This window comes from Metarhizium brunneum, chromosome 2 (genome assembly GCF_013426205.1).
Source record: "Metarhizium brunneum chromosome 2, complete sequence".
Taxonomy (NCBI): Eukaryota; Fungi; Ascomycota; class Sordariomycetes; order Hypocreales; family Clavicipitaceae; genus Metarhizium; species Metarhizium brunneum.
The window spans coordinates 3,708,549-3,726,978 of record NC_089423.1 but is presented as its reverse complement, the minus strand read 5'-3'; the positions used below and the strand labels follow the sequence as shown (position 1 = coordinate 3,726,978).

At 52.8% G+C, this 18,430-nt stretch overlaps 5 protein-coding genes across 5 annotated transcripts; 3 read left to right on the top strand and 2 right to left on the bottom strand.

Moving 5' to 3' along the window:
• Nucleotides 1-460: 460 nt before the first annotated feature.
• Nucleotides 461-3,019, top strand: SIP5 (the record flags this gene model as incomplete). The annotated part of the gene is made up of 2 exons (XM_014691941.1): nt 461-808; nt 887-3,019. 2 exons carry the CDS (start codon nt 461-463, stop codon nt 3,017-3,019), a joined length of 2,481 nt encoding a protein of 826 aa, XP_014547427.1.
• A 981-nt stretch (nt 3,020-4,000) lies between these two features.
• On the bottom strand, nt 4,001-5,146 carry G6M90_00g040780 (uncharacterized protein; the record flags this gene model as incomplete). The annotated part of the gene is made up of 1 exon (XM_014691940.1): nt 4,001-5,146. The coding sequence occupies one exon, from the start codon at nt 5,144-5,146 to the stop codon at nt 4,001-4,003; it is 1,146 nt and encodes a 381-aa protein (XP_014547426.1).
• A 454-nt stretch (nt 5,147-5,600) lies between these two features.
• GLU2B (Glucosidase 2 subunit beta) lies at nt 5,601-7,651 on the top strand (the record flags this gene model as incomplete). The annotated part of the gene is made up of 3 exons (XM_014691939.2): nt 5,601-5,841; nt 5,963-6,910; nt 7,008-7,651. 3 exons carry the CDS (start codon nt 5,601-5,603, stop codon nt 7,649-7,651), a joined length of 1,833 nt encoding a protein of 610 aa, XP_014547425.2.
• A 451-nt stretch (nt 7,652-8,102) lies between these two features.
• qa-y_3 (Quinate permease) lies at nt 8,103-10,095 on the top strand (the record flags this gene model as incomplete). The annotated part of the gene is made up of 7 exons (XM_066130274.1): nt 8,103-8,512; nt 8,570-8,653; nt 8,714-8,839; nt 8,917-9,358; nt 9,441-9,578; nt 9,666-9,824; nt 9,907-10,095. The coding sequence occupies 7 exons, from the start codon at nt 8,103-8,105 to the stop codon at nt 10,093-10,095; spliced, it is 1,548 nt and encodes a 515-aa protein (XP_065986492.1).
• A 361-nt stretch (nt 10,096-10,456) lies between these two features.
• tor2 (Serine/threonine-protein kinase tor2) lies at nt 10,457-17,931 on the bottom strand (the record flags this gene model as incomplete). The annotated part of the gene is made up of 4 exons (XM_014691937.1): nt 10,457-10,903; nt 10,964-17,685; nt 17,748-17,815; nt 17,867-17,931. The coding sequence occupies 4 exons, from the start codon at nt 17,929-17,931 to the stop codon at nt 10,457-10,459; spliced, it is 7,302 nt and encodes a 2,433-aa protein (XP_014547423.1).
• Nucleotides 17,932-18,430: the final 499 nt, after the last annotated feature.

The following is an 18,430-nucleotide window of genomic DNA, read 5'->3' as shown; positions in this document are numbered from 1 at the left end:
CCCATACATTTCCTGACCACTTGGCTGTGGTGCTGGGCAAACCTCGGTCCTTCGCCAACTGCACTATCGACACCGACATGCATCCTGGTGCCGCATTGTCCACCTGACATACTCTACTGAGAGCTTAGTGTTGCACTGTATCAGGTATGTATGCTTGCCGTAACGGGGCCCAAACTCTTCTAGCCGGTTGTCATACCGTGAACTCGACAGCATTTTCAATGGCGTCAGAGGCTCCGGTTTTTTGCAGGTGCCGCTTCTAACTTGGTCCATGGCAGATAGCCAGAATCGGAAATACTCTTGCGGCAGGAATCTGTACGGCGATAGCCTGTTTCAGGCCTTACTTTAAAGACCCAAACGACATAAATCCCGTCGAGCGCACTTACAAAACATCCAACACTCTCCCAACAGCGAAAGCGCAGATTCATATTTCAACCTAGCCGCAAAGTGCGGTGCCTTCACCATGGGCAATTCAAACACAAAGGAGTCCCGTCCGGACCACCACGACGGCTCCTCTGACCCTCGCGAGTCTGGAAGGTCGCGCAATCGCATGAGCAGAGGGGACCTGGGTGGATTTCTTAGTTTACAGCCACCTCGGGACCGTGGTCGAGATCGTCAGGATGCTCCATTCGAGCATCGTGAAACGAGACAAGAGCGCGAGGCTCGCCGACTAGAGAAGGAGCGTCTGACCAGAGCCAAGGATCGAGAGCGAAGCACCCGGGAGGAACATGTAGATGGAGGATATCTCGTGACAATGGGAACGTATACCGGCACCGAGGACTTCAGCAAGCCCGTGGTTCGACAGCTTCAGGTGTGTTTTCCTTTTTCCTTTCCCTTTCTCTCTGCATAGCCTCAAGGAGCATCATCCCGGCTCTAACGTGTAATACAGATCGAAAGGAAATTGGCCCCTTTCTGGCGCGGTCTGAGTGACTGGTCCGATAATTGGGCAGAACATCAACTTGTAGCAGCTGCTCGGGGCCTGCCAGTCCCGGCCGCCGATGCGCCTCCCGACCCTGATCTAATTCCTCGCCCTTCACCACCTCAACCTGAAGGGGCGAACACTCACAGCTTGCAGAATCTAACCGTTCCAATGGGTCCTAGAACTCTATCTGCCGCCTCAGATCGTAGTGGCTCTGGGGCCGGCTCTGCTATTCATTCTCCAACGACAGCAGCACCTCCCAAAACATCGTCAATCAAGCCGAGGGCCAAGGCACTCGCAGCAGCTCTCAGTGTGGGCTCCAGAAATGCTTCATCTACTGACTTGTCCCCAAAGGAGGTGCCTCTACCCCATGACCCATTTGTTAATGGACAGCCAATCGAGGTGTACCTGTACAAGGACGCGTCAGAATGTCCCATTTGCTTTCTGTCCTACCCCCCCTATTTGAATCGCACACGATGCTGTGATCAGCCTATCTGCAGCGAGTGCTTTGTGCAAATAAAGCGAGCTGATCCTCATCTGCCTGAGCATCATCCGAATGGCGAAACCAGGGATCCGAATGAGGAGCCCAATCCGGAAGACCCGCCCGAGATGCTGATATCTGAACCATCAGCATGTCCCTACTGCCAACAGCCTGAATTTGGCGTTACATACGAGCCCCCGTCTTTCCGAAGAGGTTTGGCTTATTCAACCTACGCATCTAATGTCGCTTCGTCAACCGCAATGTCCTCGCAGAGCTCTCTCAACTCGACGCTTTCTCCATCAAGCCCGCTACATGTCTCGAGGCGGCGAACACATAGCTTGTCAGCAACCGCCCCTAATGTCATCACAACTGATCGAGTGCGTCCGGACTGGGCGACAAAGCTGGCCTCTGCTCGTGCTCATCAGGCACGCCGGGCCGCAGCAGCCACGGCCCTGCACACTGCCGCGTTCTTGGTCGGAGCCCAGGAAAGTAGATCCATTCTCCGTCCCGGCAGGTTTGGACGAAGGAGTACTGGGACAAGTACTCCTGGAAACGAACAAACGCACAACAACCCCGGCGAAGCGGAGGCTGACCCCGACGAAAGGGCATCTAGTCGGAATGCCGACGGTAGCCGTCGGACTCGAATGGAGGAACTCGAAGATATGATGTTCATGGAGGCTGTTCGGCTGTCCCTTGCGTCAGAAGAGGAACGGAAACGAAAAGAAGAGAAGGCCCTACGTAAGGAAGCCAAGAAACGACAGCAAGCGGAGAAGAAGGCTCAGAAGAAGGCAAACAAAGACCCTTATGGAGGGAACATTAGCGGTGCCAGCGGAAGTAGTCTTTCCCTGGGCCTTGGCCGAAGGCGTGGCAATAGTGGAGCCAGTGCCTTGAGAGTTGAGGCTACCTCGCAGGGAGCTTCGCAGAACACAAAGGGGGAGGAGGAATCGTCAACTGCCGAACCCGAAACCACGGGCGAGCTTCCGGGGAAGGGCAAAGCCGTGGATCGTGGACCAGAGGATGCTACGGCACCGGGAAGTTTTGCTGCCGCCTCGCTTCCCATTCCCCCTAGCCGTTCTCGTGGTGGCTCACATTTGCGACAGATGAGCAATGCCTCCTCACTTGGATCATCGCTCGTCGACACGCCCTCTGGAAGCTACACCGGACCAGGATTTACTGGAGCTGATGGTACGGGTTCGCGATCTGAAGGCGATCGAGACACCGGCAGTGAACCCATGTTCAACTTTCGCAGCCTGGCTGAACTGGTAGGAGTGAACATTGATGACGGATCTGCACACCGGGATGAAGGAGAGGCTTCATCAGGCCACCCCAAGGACGCAACAAGTCGTCCCTTGTCACACGTAAAAGAGGAAGAAAAGGAAGGGGCAGAAGCTGAGCACGTGGAGAAAATGTGCGCTGAGAAAGCTGGTCAAGAAGAAAAGAGATCACTACCCGCGTTGAGTAGTGAATCAACGGCTGTCGAAACTATCGGCGGCAGCGAGCTGTCCCCAAAGGTCACTATAACCCCCGGCACTCCTATGCCAGATGACAATGTCCACAGTTCAGAAGCTAAGCAGCTGCATCACCCAAGTGTGCGTGTGCAACCGTCCGAAGCCATGCATTGAAGTGGAAGTGGCTTAATGGGATGATGAATGGCTTAGATGACGGGAATGGGCGCCTGGATGCACTGCTGCTTATATACATATACATGTTTCTTATGATGGTGGGTGTGCCCAATTTACGAAAGCGAAGGTGATGATTTGAAAGTGGCATTACAAAAATTGGGTCATGGATGGAGTTCTCAGCGTTGGGTCGGCAAGCAGTCTCAATAGGCAGCTGCGGGTATTGATGCCATATTTAAAACGATTCATTGTCGCTTGTGATGCAAATCAAAAGTGACAGGTGCTAAAACGGTCACGCCTGGTAGTTTATTCCGGAGCGGTGGAACAATATATCAGACACAGAGTGAACGCGTGGCTGAGCTTGGCGAGCAGATCAAATGCCCGATGGAGCTGGGGAAATGCGCTAGCTTACGAGGAATGCGATTCGGCACCGTGCCATCTGACGGGACCATACGGAGTACTGGGGCACATGCACCTGTAACGACCTCTACGTACTTATTGACAACATTAAACTTGATTGCGTAAACCACATCCATTCGGCAGCCTGGTTCCTTCCCAACGTCGAGTGCATGCGACTTGTTCAGACGCAAACCATGAGTCGCATCTCCACGACCCCTCGGCCAAGAAGGATCATTCGCCCCTCCCCACAACACGTTTACATGAACAGCGCATCGCGAAACATGGACCGCTCGCCAGAGACCCGGGACGGCGAGGCTTCGGGACGACGTGGGTGCGGCATCTGCCAATTCCTGAAGCGCAGCACGTCCCCCCGGTGCGGGAGGCGGAGAGACGTGTTCTGGGTAAAGCTGCTTGCGTGGCGGGACATGCAGGACCACGAAAGGCCCGAGAAGGACAAAACACAAGGCTAGCTAATAATTGAAGCCGTGGTGCAAAAAAAAACAAAAAAGGACGTTACGGACGCGCTTGGGGTGGCGTGCTTCAACTCTGGCATTGAGGGTGTGTCTATGTGCCCCCTTGAGACCATTATATCTTTTTTATTTCCGCCTGGAACTTGTCCGTCCATTCTGAAAACGCATCCCGTCCATCTTGCCAATCTTTCGCAAACAACTCGCTGGCGGCAAAGGCATCCAGGAAGCACTGGTCCATGGTCTTGTCAATCTCGGATGGCTGCAGCTCGTAAAAGGCGCATGCTAGATCCCCGAAGCTGTCGGGTAGCTTGGCGAGAACCTTGGCCATTTCGTCCAGGCGAGAGGGGACGTTGGAGTCGGGGGTTTGGGGTGGGAGCGCCGGCAGCTTTTTGAGGCGGCGCTTGGTGAGGGCTTGGTAGAGGAGGGTGACGAGGCGGAGGCGCTTGAGGGACGTTTCGAGACGGGGCCGGATGCGGTCTGGGTCGGAGGAGGGGATTGTTTGATGCGAGTTCATGAGGGAGTCGAGCATGGCTTGGGCGGAGAGGGATTGGGAGCCGAGTTGGTCGGCCAGGTTGTTGACGTCGGGGTCGGAGTCGGAGTCGGAGTCGGAGTCTGGTTCTTCGTCACCCCATTCCTTCATCTCTTCCATGACGTCGTTGAGGATATCCCTCCACTGGTCGACTTTTTGGATAAAGAACCCCCCCACGCCCATTTTCGCAAGGTCAATGACATTGTCGCATGCCGACCACAGGAGACCCGTGGCTGGCAGACTGCCCTTTTCACCCTTTGCAAACCCTTCCCTCTTACTTTCTGAAAGGATCTTGCCGTCGTTGGGGATCTTGTGTAGTAGTTGTTGGAGTTCGGAGAGGACGCGCTGCGCACGCCAGGCTAGTTCTCTGCGGACAACGGCCGTGTATTGCTTCGGCGCACATGCTTCGGCAGCGGAGACTAGTCCGGGGATAGGGCCTGCGACAAGCTCCCGCACGACGGTTGACACGGCGCTCGGCGTGAATGGCTCGTTGATTATCAGGAGGGAAATCTTGGTGCCGTGGGCGCGGATGAGGGATGCGGAGTCGTGGGCGAGCGACAGGGTATTGATCTTTGGGTCTGGCTCGGGAGACGGCGAGGACGAGCTGGCGGATGCGGAGTCGGGAGCTTTGTGTATTTCAGATAGAACGGCTTGAAGTTGAGTCAGGAGGGCGGAGGCTGTTTGGACGAGGGACTCGAGTGCCTTGATGTTGTCTGTGTCTTTTGGAGGCATTTTGAATCTTGCGGGTCTTGCGGACGAGCTTTCGGAATGTACTTGTGATTTGATAATGATGTAGTGCCATATGACGTTTGAATATGATTTGGCGACGAATAACAGTGGCTACTATGGATGTGGCCGTTTCATGCGTCACCTCTTGGCGATGATTGCGGCGTTGGAGGCTTCAACGGCGGGAGATGTCAAGTCGTCGTCAACTTTTTTTTTCCTTTGCGCTTACTTGGGTCGTTCGAAGGAGGGGCATTTTTAGATGGCTGGACCCCTCACCAGAGGCCCAGATCTCCAGAAGTCAGCTTGAGGCCAACCGGTCAAGTTCATTTGCTGGCCTGGCGTCAGGCACTGGGGCACCTGGGGCTAGAAGGCCGAGCATTTGCCGCCTGTGGGTCTGTACAGCTTGCAACGTCAACCCTTAGGGGCCCCTGGAGCTCAACCTGTCTGCCCTGAGCCAGACATGAATGCACATGTGGGTAACACGGACTGTGACCCATTGACCCAATCGGTCACCGTGTTCAGATTCGCCTCGGCCAGGCACCGTGTATTGGTCGAGCTTCCTCCGCCATCCTCCTTCACCATATCCATCACCACATCACTGCTCACGATGCAGCACCCACGTTCTTTGGTGCTGCTGGGCGCCGCTTCTTCCCTCGCCGCCGTTGCTGCTGGCAGCTTGCCGCGCGGTGTTGGGCCCGAGTGTAAGTTCTTGTGTCTGCATCCAATTGACGGGAGCTGGCATTTCTATTTCTACCTTCCCGCAAGCCGCGACTCCATTCGACATCTCTCAGTTGGCCCAATTGCTAATCGACATCGTCGCAGTTGCCTCCCACTACCAAGGCAAGACCGAGTTCAGCTGCATCTCGGATGCATCCATCAAGCTGAGCTTCGACCGGGTGAATGACAACACCTGTGACTGCCCAGATGGCTCCGACGAACCTGGCACCGCTGCGTGTGCGTACATCGACCCTCTCTCCCCCGAGCAGCCACTTCCAGGCTCCGGATCAGCCTTGGCAAAAGCTCAGCCTGCGCTTCCCGGGTTTTGGTGCCAGAACAAGGGCCACATTGGTTCCTACGTGCCATTCGTCTATGTCAACGACGGCATGTGCGACTACGACCTCTGCTGCGATGGCTCCGAGGAATTCGGCCATGTCGGGGGTGTCAAGTGCGAGAACCGCTGTGTCGAAATCGGCAAGGAATACAAGCGGCTTGCGGACGAGAAGAGGCAAAAGATGCAGAGGGCGGCCAATCAGAAGAACGCTATGCTGAGCGAGGCGCAGCAGCTTCGCCAGAAAGCTGAAGCCAAAATCGCCCAATTGAACACGGAAATCAAGAGTCTCGAAGTGAAGAAGGCCGACTTGCAGAAGAAGTACGCCGCCGCCCAACTCCAGGATAGGGGCCGAGTGGTGAAGAGCGAGGGGGCTGGAGGCAAGCTTGGTGTCCTGATTGGCGTGGCCAAACCCCGGGTCAATGAGCTGCGCAACACGCTCAACAAGGTGATGGAGCAGCGCAATGATCTTCGCTCTCGAGTGGAGGAGCTGGAGACGATTCTCGGCAAGTTCAAGGACGAATACAACCCCAACTTCAATGATGAGGGTGTCAAGTCTGCCGTCAAGTCTTGGGAGGACTACGCTGCCAGGGAAGCCGACATTGTTCATGAACAGGTCATCGACGCTGATGTGGAGGAGATTCTCAAAGAGGATAGCGAGAGCAGCGGCATCAACTGGGCTGAGTTTGAGAGCGGCGAGGAGGGCTCCGACACTGATATCTGTGAGTGAAACCAGCTTTTTTCGAGGCCTCTCGAGAGGTTTTTGACTGTAGCATTGCGGCCACTTGACGACGCCAACACTCGACTAACTTTCTGTAGTGTATACTTTCGATGCCTATCTGCCTGGCTTCCTCCGTGTATTCATGCACGACAAAGTGACTGCTGTGAGGCTCTGGCTCATTCAGAATGGCATCCTGGCCGACAGTGGTGCCTCTGGGTCGGAATCACAGGTGGTCAAGGCTGCTCGTGAGGCGGCTGAAGCAGCGGAGAAAGATCTCGAAGACAAGGTTCGCGATCGCGACAACGAGACGGAGGACCTCAAGAAGGACTACGGGCCTTTTGACATCTTCCGCGGCATCAAGGGCAAGTGTGTCAGCATCGATGCCGGCGAATACGAATATGAACTCTGCTATCTCGACAAGACGATGCAGAAATCCAAGAAGGGTCACGGGCATACCAACATGGGCAATTTCGTCCGCATCGACCGCCAGCTGGCTGACGACGAGGAGAGACTTGACGGGAAGAGTCTGGGCAAGGGCGAGCGCATGGTTCTCAAGTACGAGGACGGACAGCAGTGCTGGAACGGTCCCCGACGAAGCACTGAAGTTTGGCTTGGATGTGCAGACAAGGAAGAGCTCTGGCGAGTCAGCGAAGCGGAAAAGTGCGTGTACAAGATGGAGGTTGGCACCCCGGCTGCTTGCGACGACCCGGCGCTACGAGAGGAGAAGAAGGACGAGCTGTAGATGCGAGGCGGAATATTGGTTGAACTAAATGTATGATGGCGAAAACAGGACCCTGTAGAGAATCGGGCCGTGCCGACAGCTGTAGAAGGCCAATATATTTGCATAACTTATATCGCCTCTGGATGGAGTTTGACATGGCCAACAGACTCACAATCATCCACGTGGGTTCTTGCGTTTCTACTCCGTACACTACGAATGATGAGGTGCATGAGACCCACAGCGCTGGATGTAGTTCTGTGATGCGGAACACAAGCCCGCACTGTAGACGTCGTCAACCCTGGGTTACGACATGTCGAGACGGCTGGGCATGGTGAAGCATCTTGAAGCACCCACGGTTTATCTCGGCAACGAGTGTTCTCACCGCTTGCAAAAATTACCACGGCAAGCTCACTTCGACCCCGTCCTGCCTGTTCTCACCTAACCACGCGAATCTCAACTCAACTTCCCCAAGATGAGACGGCTGTCAACCCTGCCCAGAGGGACAAAGCGCCTGTACGGCATATGCCTGCATCTCGCCGTCGGCGCCTCGATATGGGGTTACAACATTGGCATCCTCTCCTCGGTGCTCGTCCACCCGGGCTGGCGAGAGGCCCTTGACGATCCGGCGCCGGCGCAAATTGGCCTCGTAACGGGCGTTTATTACCTGGGCACGCTGTTATCCTTCACGTTGCTATCACATCCGCTGGCGGATTACCTGGGCAGACGGAGAGCGGCCATTATTGGGACTTGCGCCTTATGCCTCGGCGCTGTGTGCATGGCGGCTGCCAACGGCGGTGCGGCCGTGGGGATCATGGCTCTCGGGAGATGGATTTGCGGCGTGGGCGTCGGGGTCGTGAGCACCGCGGTGCCGCTGTATCAGAGGTGCGAGCATGGATTCAACGCTGTTTTTCTCGAATGACGTCCCTAACGCCGCGGTAGCGAGGTGTCGCCCGCCAAGGAGAGAGGCAGGCTCGTCACGATGAACCACGTCGGGTTCATCGCCGGACTGGCCTCTGGCCTGTGGTATGCGCCGCTGCTTATTGATTAGTATCCCGAGTCTCGGCTGAAGCTCACGCGTCGCAGGGTCGGATACGGCATGACATTCTGGACCTCCGACGCAGGCAGGTACTGGGGATGGCGAGACTCCATCCTCCTCCAGTGCGTCCCGGCGGCCGCCTTCCTCGCCGGGCTCTTCTTCCTCCCAGAAACGTCTGCCGCCCCCTCTTCCCTTCCTGCTCTTCCTTGATTCGCAAGAAGACGGCGTTCTAACACCAGAACCAAAACAGACCACGGTGGCTCCTTGAAAAGGGCGATGGGGACGCCGCCTCCAAAGTCCTCCACTACCTGCGCGAGGAGGCCATGCCCGCCGAGGCCATCACGCACGAACTGCACGCCATCAGCGCCGACGTCGAATCCCGGCGCAAGGCTGGCACGACGCTCGTCTCGCTGTCCCTCTCGCTCTTCCGCGACGCCAGTCTGTTCGCCCGGCTGTGGCGCGCGTTCCTCCTGCAGTTCATGGCGCAAATGTGCGGCGCTACAGCCATCAAGTACTACCTGCCCACGCTGCTCAAGGCCCTCGGCCTGGAGTACAGGCTGGCGCTGATGGCGGGCGCCGCGGAAATGACCGTCAAGATTGCCATGACGATTGTGGAGATGTGGGCGATTGACAGGTTTGGGAGGAGGGCCTGCATGACGGGCGGGAGCTTGATCATGGGCGTTGCCATGCTGGTTAGTGTTCCTCTTCCTCCTGGTTCTCATCGAGAGAGGGGGGGTGAGAGAGTAATGCCTGTTCTAACGGAGACGAGTCTAGGTAAATGGTCTTTTGCCCATAATGTACCCCGGGAATGAGAACAAGGTGGCAGACATCATCTGCATCGCATTCATATTCATATACGCCATGGGCTATAGTCTTGGCCTTGGCCCTGCCGCGTGGGTATACAGCACTGAGGTAAGAACGTCGTTGTTTTCACGGATGCTCATATTGGAGTCCAGGACGGGACTAACTCATTCCCCCTTTTTGGGGGTCAGACAACAGATCTTCCCGACTTCAGTACGAGCTAGGGGCCTTAATTTTGCTGCATCAGGTGGTTCCATTGGCAGCATACTCGTTTCTCAGATCTGGCCTGTTGGAAATGCCAAATTTGGCAGCGGGATATACTTTTTCTTCATGGTGGTCAACTTTATATGCGTACCGGTATGATATACTGGCCCAAATCGTCGCCCATTGTCGTGCAGTACAATAGCCAAGAATGGCAAACTAATCAATTTGGGCCTAGGTTATTTGGCTTCTATATCCAGAAACAAAAGGTAGAGAATTGGAAGATATGGACTGTCTGTTTGGAAAGTCCGAGGAAAGAAACGCAACTCTCTCTCTAGGCGGAGTAGCTGAAGACGTAGGCGAAGATGGAGGAGACATGCTGTCCACGACAGCAACCCACGAAGAGGATGAACCACTGCTGCCATGATATGAAACAAGTCCAGGTATTCAGGAACTAGCCAGAAACACAAAATAGAGACCAAGCATGCTGCTTTGCATGAAACACCGATATTCATTAAACCGTAAACTGGTTGTCGTCATTGCTCAACGCAGCAGAACAAGTCAACTTGCAATATTGGCCATTAGTCAAGGTATCATTGAGGCTGGGAGGGAGAGCCCAACGTTGCGATAGAAGAAACCCTGGTTTATAGTACATTCCACCTCCTAAAATATACACCCAACAAACTCCGGCTATTATACTTTGCAACTGAACCAGAGCAGACAAAGAAACACTGAGCAACCAAGAGAGAGGCGCCCTGACTCTGTATACCTGAAAATCGGAGATGTGCTTACCAGAAGCTACACCAGCCGATGTAGTGTTGGCAGAGATTCTCCAGTTTCGTAGCTTCAACAATCAGCTTATTGACCTGATTGATCACATCCAACTCCTCATTATTCTTGAAGTCTCGGCCGGTGAGCTTCTGTTGCACCCGATCTAGCACCTCAACCGCTCTGGCGTTTTGGCTCTCCGTCTCCTGCGCACCATTAATGCCGTTACCATCAGGGGCCGCCGAGCTGTTCGTACGTGCCCTTGCCCTGGATGTAGGTGGCCCCGACGGTTCGCCATTAGCAGCAAGGAGCTCAGACGGCGCAACATCTGCATTTAAGATTGAATGCCGGCGAGCACGGCCTGCGGTCGGACCTGCAAGAGCCACTTCGCGCTCAGATTGGAAATTAGGTCCAGCAGGTGACACCGTACTTGTCAAGCGCCACGTCAAGAGAGGATCATGAATAAACTGTGTAAATGTTAGAATTACGTTACAAGATTCATCACGCATTAAACAAGTAGCACATACCGCTTCCAAGACAGCCAACACGCTTTCTTTGTTCTCCCTGAGCACTCGCATAACATGCTCACATGTTATACGGAAGCTACCTTCGATATTGCTGACTTCCATGGCGTATGTCAACATACGAGTAAGTCGGAATGGAACCCTCTCGGGATACTTTTCACGCTTCATTGCCACTTCGAAACAGTCTCCGAAATCGATGTGAATGATTTTGCCCGTTATACGATCGAGCATCAGGTTTGACGGATGTCGATCACCTAAGCCGAGAATGTAACCAACCATCGACATTACACCCAAAGAGCGAGTATAGTTGGTTCGCCGTTCGAGCCATGCTTCAGATGATTTGGACTTCAGCCACAGGACACGGTATAGGTCCTGACCAGTAGTATTGTCAAGCGCATAACCGAATACTTCTACCTTCTGCATCAAAGTGAGATTATCATAATCAGGCGCCATTTGCAGCATGATGCGATGCTCAATGTTCAGCAGGATCTTGCGGCTTTCACGGTACTCCCGAATGAGAACGTGAAGAGTATCAGTGTTTGGCAACCAACCAAAAAGACCCGAGTTCTGTGAGAGCGGAATAGCAGGATAACGGTGGATGTTCAGATGTCGTTTGGAACATTCAGAGTCGTTGGCCAGCAGAGTGTTACAGAGACCAAAGAGCTGCATGACTCGCTCGTCCTGCCTGATATCTTCATGACCCTTAAGGAGGAAGGCATACGATACACCATCACTGCCACTGAGTATAAGCTTTCGCGGCCGTTGCTTAGAATTGATGACACTGAGTGTAGTATCAAATGACATGATTCTGACGACTGGCTGGCCGCTTCTGTATGTTCCGGGGACTGCAAGATCCAAATCCTTGGAGTTGAGGAGCTTTGGCGAGCAATATGTAAGCTCAAGGCTCGTGACTTGCGGTAGCTGCCTAGTGATCCTTCGGAACACCTGATAATAGAGGTCCCAGGCCTGGTTGAGGTCATTCACATCCTTCGAACTTTCATACTGGTGGCACCATTCTTGTGCCTCCTTCAAGTCCCGTCCAAAAGCTTGCGCGAATGAAATTTCACGCAAGGTTTCAGGTCCACGCTCGAGAAGATCATGTAGGGGGCCGAGAGTTTCGAACATGCCTTCAATATTGTGGTCACCAAAGTAAAGACGAGAGGCCTCCTCCAGCCCTTCATGCCAAAGTTCGTGCCAGAGAACTGCAACACGAATAAGCTCATGAGAGACGATGTCGGCTTGAGCAACCAGATTGGCACTGTGTTGCCTCATGCTATCCATGATCTGCGCCGCGGAACGGGACCTCCTTGAATTTTGCCATGATTTCATCGCCACCGTCAAGGGATATACAAGAGCTTGAGGATGGGCCCTGCCAACATCGGCCAGTAGATTATGCACAGCCTGCTGCACCCGTTTGTTAGGCTGGTTAATTCGAGCAATGAGCTGTGGAATGACTTCCAGCCAGGTGTCCACAGAGACGTTGCTAATGCCTTCCATGACAGCTGCATTAACATCTGCGCTGCCGCCGTGTGAGAACCACAGAGTTAGCAGGCGGAGCGTGTCTTGGAGGGAGCTTCCGACTGAGAGGGCGATAGACTTGAAGAATCCCTGAATGGCAGGAACCACGTGCTCAATAAGCAGCGTTTGGTCTGCTCTGGATAACTGGCTCTCGGCCCTGGCCGACAAAGTCTGGACAATCTCAAAATTCGCCAATGCCCAGGCATGCCAAGCTTTGTACCATCGAGGGTTGTATTTGGTTGCTTGGGAATACGAATTCAGGATTTCCTGCACCTTGCTGTGCTGCCAATCATTCTTATTCAGGGCAATAAGCCACTCTCCTTGACGCAGATAGCATTTCGCCAGTAAAACGGTCTGGTCATACAAGGCCCGTTGGGTCTGGGGGCTCATCAGGGACGGATCTATCTGCCCCTGAATTCCATAATCTGTCGGAAGATTGCCATCGGTGCTGCCAGCTTGAGCAGCGAGGTGGGCCTTAGCCACATCCAGTCGATGTGCGGTGTCGTTTGTAAACCTCTGCAGGCAATATAGCGTCCTCTCTGAAATGCCCTGTCGCCTTCCAGCGGGCTGTTGGCCAAGTTCCCACTCATATTTGAGCATGGCATACGTAACTTGGGCTGGGATGTTGCGCGGTGGCGTGGACCCCGACCTGTCGCTCCTATTATCTGGCCAGTACGGAATCATTGTCTCCAACGGAGCATCACTGCCGATGAGCTGCTTCAAGGACTTCTCGGCCAGCCCCATCCGGCCAGATTTACGGCAGAGATTGGCAAACTTGATCCACATACGCATGTTTTCTGCCGGTGAGATGACCAAGGCTCTGAGGCGTAGCATTCTGTGCCAAACCTCAACGTTACGCTGACATCCTTGTAATCTGGTCTCCCAAGTTTTGCGCATTGTTGCCTGTTTCTTCTCGTCACATTGCTTGTAAACAATAAGTTCTTCTAGTTCAGCCAGCATTTGAACTCGGACGACGACCTGATATGCTCTGTTGTAAGATTCACTAACAAGAGCACTCAACTCGGTGTCCAGACCCTCACGAGCCTGCTCGATACACGCGACAGCCTCACGAAACTGATTTCTGTGCAGCGCAAGGATGGCACCAAAGAAAGATCTGTCTGGCGAGTGCCTTTTAAGAGACGACAGATAGTTATCCATGTGGTCCCATTTGTTTTGCCCCCAGGCAGCAGCGGTAGCGAGCGGTGCAATCATCCGTTGCACCTCAGGAGCAGAATTGACCCAAGTGCTGCCGGTGAGGTTGGCAAGAGCATCCCATTCTCCAAGGGCGTGCAGGCATCTCATTTTACCCATGACGATTTCAATTGGGGTGGGCTGGTCAGCGGGGATCTCTCGTTCACGTTTGTTGTAAAAAGCGAGAGCCTCTTCCCACCTCTCAAGCTTTTCAAACCAGGTCTCACGAAGCTGGATGCCTTCCTTATAAAGCTGAGCCTTTCGTAAAATACCAATGGCGGCATCAGACTGCTGAAGCTGGTTGTTGATGACAATGAGTGCCTCAACCGCGCCGCTACTTTGATCTTGCAAGAATTCCAGCTCCTTGTAATGCAGTGCCTTTGCATACGCATGACATCTGGCCGCTTCTCGTCCGAGTACCCTGATATCAATTGGGAGAGCCTTGTCGTCGTGTTCCATAAACTCAGCAAGGTTCAAAAGCAGTCCCAACAGATCGGGCGGAACATTCTCAGACTTGATAGCGCTCTCAATGTTCTGTATCAGCTCATCTTGAAACTGTTCATACAGCTCACTCCAGCAAGACACGAACGCCGAGTTGAAGAGCTCACGGGCCAGCGGCAAATAAACGCTTGCCAAGCTTGCGCAGGCACGAAGTGCATGATTTGGCGACTCTGTCAGTAAGGTCGTGCTGAATCGCCGGAGCCACTCTTGCCAATCCTCCTTGGTGGATTTGCCTCTTGTGTCCCATGCCGCCTTTAAATGGATTGCGTTCATCTCCAATTTCTTAGTTCCCAGATCCGCGAATTGTGTTTCATCTGCAATATCAGCAAATCGTGACTCGGATGTCAAATCTTGTGGCAAAACTTCACCCTTTTGAAGCTTGCTCACAAGAAGATCATAATTTTGATGCTGTATCTGGTGCTGAGTAATGACTTTATTGACCGTGCGCATGAAATGCACATAGTCTTTTCCGAGTTGCTGTATCAAAGCACAAAGCGTATCAAGGGCCGTCGTCCGCAAAGCAGGGTCGCCGCTATCAAGCACTCGAGTGAGTGGATGAATTATCTTCGCTGCATAGTCATTCAGATTGACTTGCCGTGATATCTTGCCAATAGTGTCAATGGCGTGCTTTCGTATGAACACAGGTTGCCCTTGCTTTTCAAAAGTGCGAACAATAACAGGAATTATTAAGTGCATGTACTCTTCAGCGCTGGCACCGAAAACAAGGAAGGCATGCAAGACTCGCTCAGAGGGCACTCTCTTAGCAGACGAATCCTTGTCAAGCACTCCGAGCATGTTGGGCAGAATACCAGCTAGGTAAACTTTGAATTCTCCTTCCAATGACCGCGAAATTGCTTCTACGAGGGACAGGATTGTCGTCTGTAATGATGGTGATTTATCCCAGTAATCTTGAAGTATCTGGATGATGTCCGGGAGATAGTTCCTAATATGCTGGCGAACGATGCTGACTAGCGTCGCTAACTGATTAAAATAAGATTCTAATCGAGTCGAAGCTGAAGATCGAATCACTTGCAAAAATGCCGGGATGATCCTATCAAGGAACGAAACGCATTCCAAGCCCAAAGTGCGAAAGATGTTCATTATTGCCTCAATAACAGCCGCGTGGTGCTGGGCCAAAGAGGTATCTTTCAGAATTTGCAGTAATGCATTGATGACAACAGTCGGGAAATACTCTTTGTTAGAGGGTGTTAACCCGGTCATCATCAACGAAATGTCAGTCATCTGGTTCGAGTCGACTCGTCGCTGGATTTCAGGTGTGTGCTCTTCCACCTGCTGATGTTTATACGGATCCAGAGCACCCAAAATGCCCATGAGCTTAATAGTTTGTTGCCGGAGAGGGCCTCTCTGGTCCTCTGTGCGTATGATGCCTTGCAGAATTTCCAAGAGCTGTGGGTAATCCAGGTATGGCTCAATGACGTAGCCAGAGTTACTAGCCAGCTGGCCCAGAGCGTTGAGAGCAGCCTCCCGTTTAATATTTGAACTCTGGTCTTGCAGCGCATCAATGATCAACGGCATCAAGCGATCTTTATACGGCAGCATATCTTCGCCGCCGACTGTCGCGAGGTCTCCTAGTGCTTTGAGGATAGTAGCCGCAACCGATGGACTGGAGTCCTTAGCTTTCGGCAGAAGTACTGATATCATGGGCTCAACATAGGGCTTAATGAGTGACTGAGCATTCTGCACCAGAAGACTGAGCAGCTTGGCGCTTTCCTCCTTGTTTCGTGCCACATCCGAGAACTCGAGCTCCGTAAGCATTTGAATTAGAGTTTTGCGCAATGAGGGAATGACGTATGCAGGATTAAATCGCGCCAACCGACCGATAATCGAGATAGCAACTTCGCGAATGGCAAACACTTCATCATTTAGGGCAAAGAACAAAATCCTAATGTTCTCAGCTTTTGCAAGATGACGATCAAAGCGCTCATCTAGGGCAGCCAGGACTGTTCGTCTGATATGGGAGTCGGGATCCGAAATGCCCACAGTCAATAGCTTCTCGATTACGTCGCCAACAACCTGTAGTGCATGATAACTGGTTTGATTGACAATCGGGTCCCGCACATAAAGCTGACAGCACGTCAAAGCAGCAGCTTCCCGGATTTCAGGGTCTTCGTCTTCCACATATTTTATGGCGACATCGCGAACAAACTCGTTCAAGATGTGTCCGGAGAAATCAAAGCTGCCCAGCGTATTAAGCGCCAGCTTGACTTCTGATCGTCGATTCTCGTATGCCTGGGGGTCCTTGACGTCCTTGGTGATGGCGGGAACTGAACTAAGAGTGTTGGGCTGAGGTGCACCAAGTGGCTTAAAAGGTTCGCCACAAAGGACAACGCTCAGCATATCCAATAGTCTTTCTTGGATGGTAGGCTTAACCGGGGGGATATAGAATGCCATGTCCACTAGTGCTTGGGTGAGCTTTGGGGTCAAATCGCAAGCGAAAATGGGATCCAAGAGTGCCTCCATGTATTTACTCAATGTTTGCCCAACAGCAACCGCCAATCGACTGATGCAGTCAAAGACAGGATCGACAGAGCCTCTCTTGCGCGACTGGACACTAAGACCCTCTCTGACGTAAATGAGGACGCCATCAAGATAAGGGGCAATGGCACTCTTGACAGAGTTTGCAATGTTTCCAATAGCCAAGAATGCATCATTTCGTTCCTTATCTCTTTTAAGCATTCCGGATAAATAGACCATAAATTTATGCAGCCATGTGTGCGCAAAATCGGCCGGCGAGTAGCTAGCCAGATCAGGAATGAGTGACACGACTGTTCTTCGGGTAGTTGGGTCTCTGTGGTCTTTGTGTTTGAAAACAATCTCACAAGCTTCCTGGTAATGCTCCTGCATGTACATGCCTCCTTGCTCAAGAAGCTCTTTTAGAACTAGTAGGGAGGCATGGATGGACTCGACGGTGTTGACCTTGAGACCCTGCCTAGCCTCGTTGAAAATCTTGCTCATCCAAATCTGTTTCATCTCTTGGTCTCGTTCGCGGATGATACGGAAACAGGCACCGACCGTGTCTGCCGAAGTCTCTCGGATGAGCTGTCGAGGATCTCTTAATCCGACCCAAATCCAGTCAAATATTGTTGGAATGTATTGGTACATTAACGTTGGTGCATTCCTCGCCAACTCTCTAAGAACGAGGACAGCACTATATCGACGCTCTTCGACTCGGTCGTTTTGGAGCCACTCCAGCGCGGTATTTACTTCAGAATCGACCAATTCGGAGATGAGAGAGCCTCCGGGTCGGCATAACTTTCCAAGGGCAATGGCTGCCGGTTTCATTGGGTTGATGTCTTTACCGCGTAGAATTGTTTTGATGTTCTGCGTGAAACGAGTATACTTGGCCGCAACATCAACGCCGTCAAATTCTACCAGAGCGTCTAGTGCGTAGATGCCGCCCAGTCGCTCCGCAGAGTCACTGCCATGGGTAATAAGTTGAGTAATTTTATTATTAACAGCATTGTAGAAGGCAAGAAACTGCTCTTGGCTTAGGTCTATGCTTGCATTATCAGTCGAATGCGTCCCAATCGTGGCAGGGTGGGATGTTTTATTTTACCTCGATGGCAAACGACCACAAGGTCACGGAGCTGAATAGCAGCTCGTTTGCGCACATCGTCTCCGACACTATTCAACTGTAAGCGAAAGAATCCATGCCGAAGATGAGAAGCTTCCTACCGAGATCGAAGGCCCCGAGTGATGTGCTCAAGCCGCTCAAGAGCGACTTGCTGTTGTTGCGCCATCGTCCCCTATGGCGCCGAAGCTCGAAAATCAGGCCAACATGAACAAGAGTGTCAACTAATATATTTTATCAAATGACTAGATCGTCGCAATGCCTGATTCTATGTATGACAAGGAATGGGCGGATCAATCGCGCAGCCGTCGTGTGATGAACGAGTGTGAGTGGATAAACACTCGCGGTCGGTGCTGATAGTCGTTCGGAGGCGTCAACTTCCCTACGGCTCGTAATTATGTTATATTACGGAAGGGAAGATCGATACAGCTTATCACAAACAAAGTTAAGGAGTTGCGAAGGAACCCGCACTGGCAAGAGGCCTTGACTAAGGAGTCAAGATCGACAAGAGGCGTTGCCTGGTCGAATGTGAGGGTGTTGGCGGTGCCTCCCGCGGCGAGCGACCATCACCTCTTGTGGGTCCTTGTCACATGGGCGCCGTGCATCGCACTGTATGGATACAGGGGAAGGTACTACGTAATTTTAGAGGCGGCAGCCTGCTTTCAAAG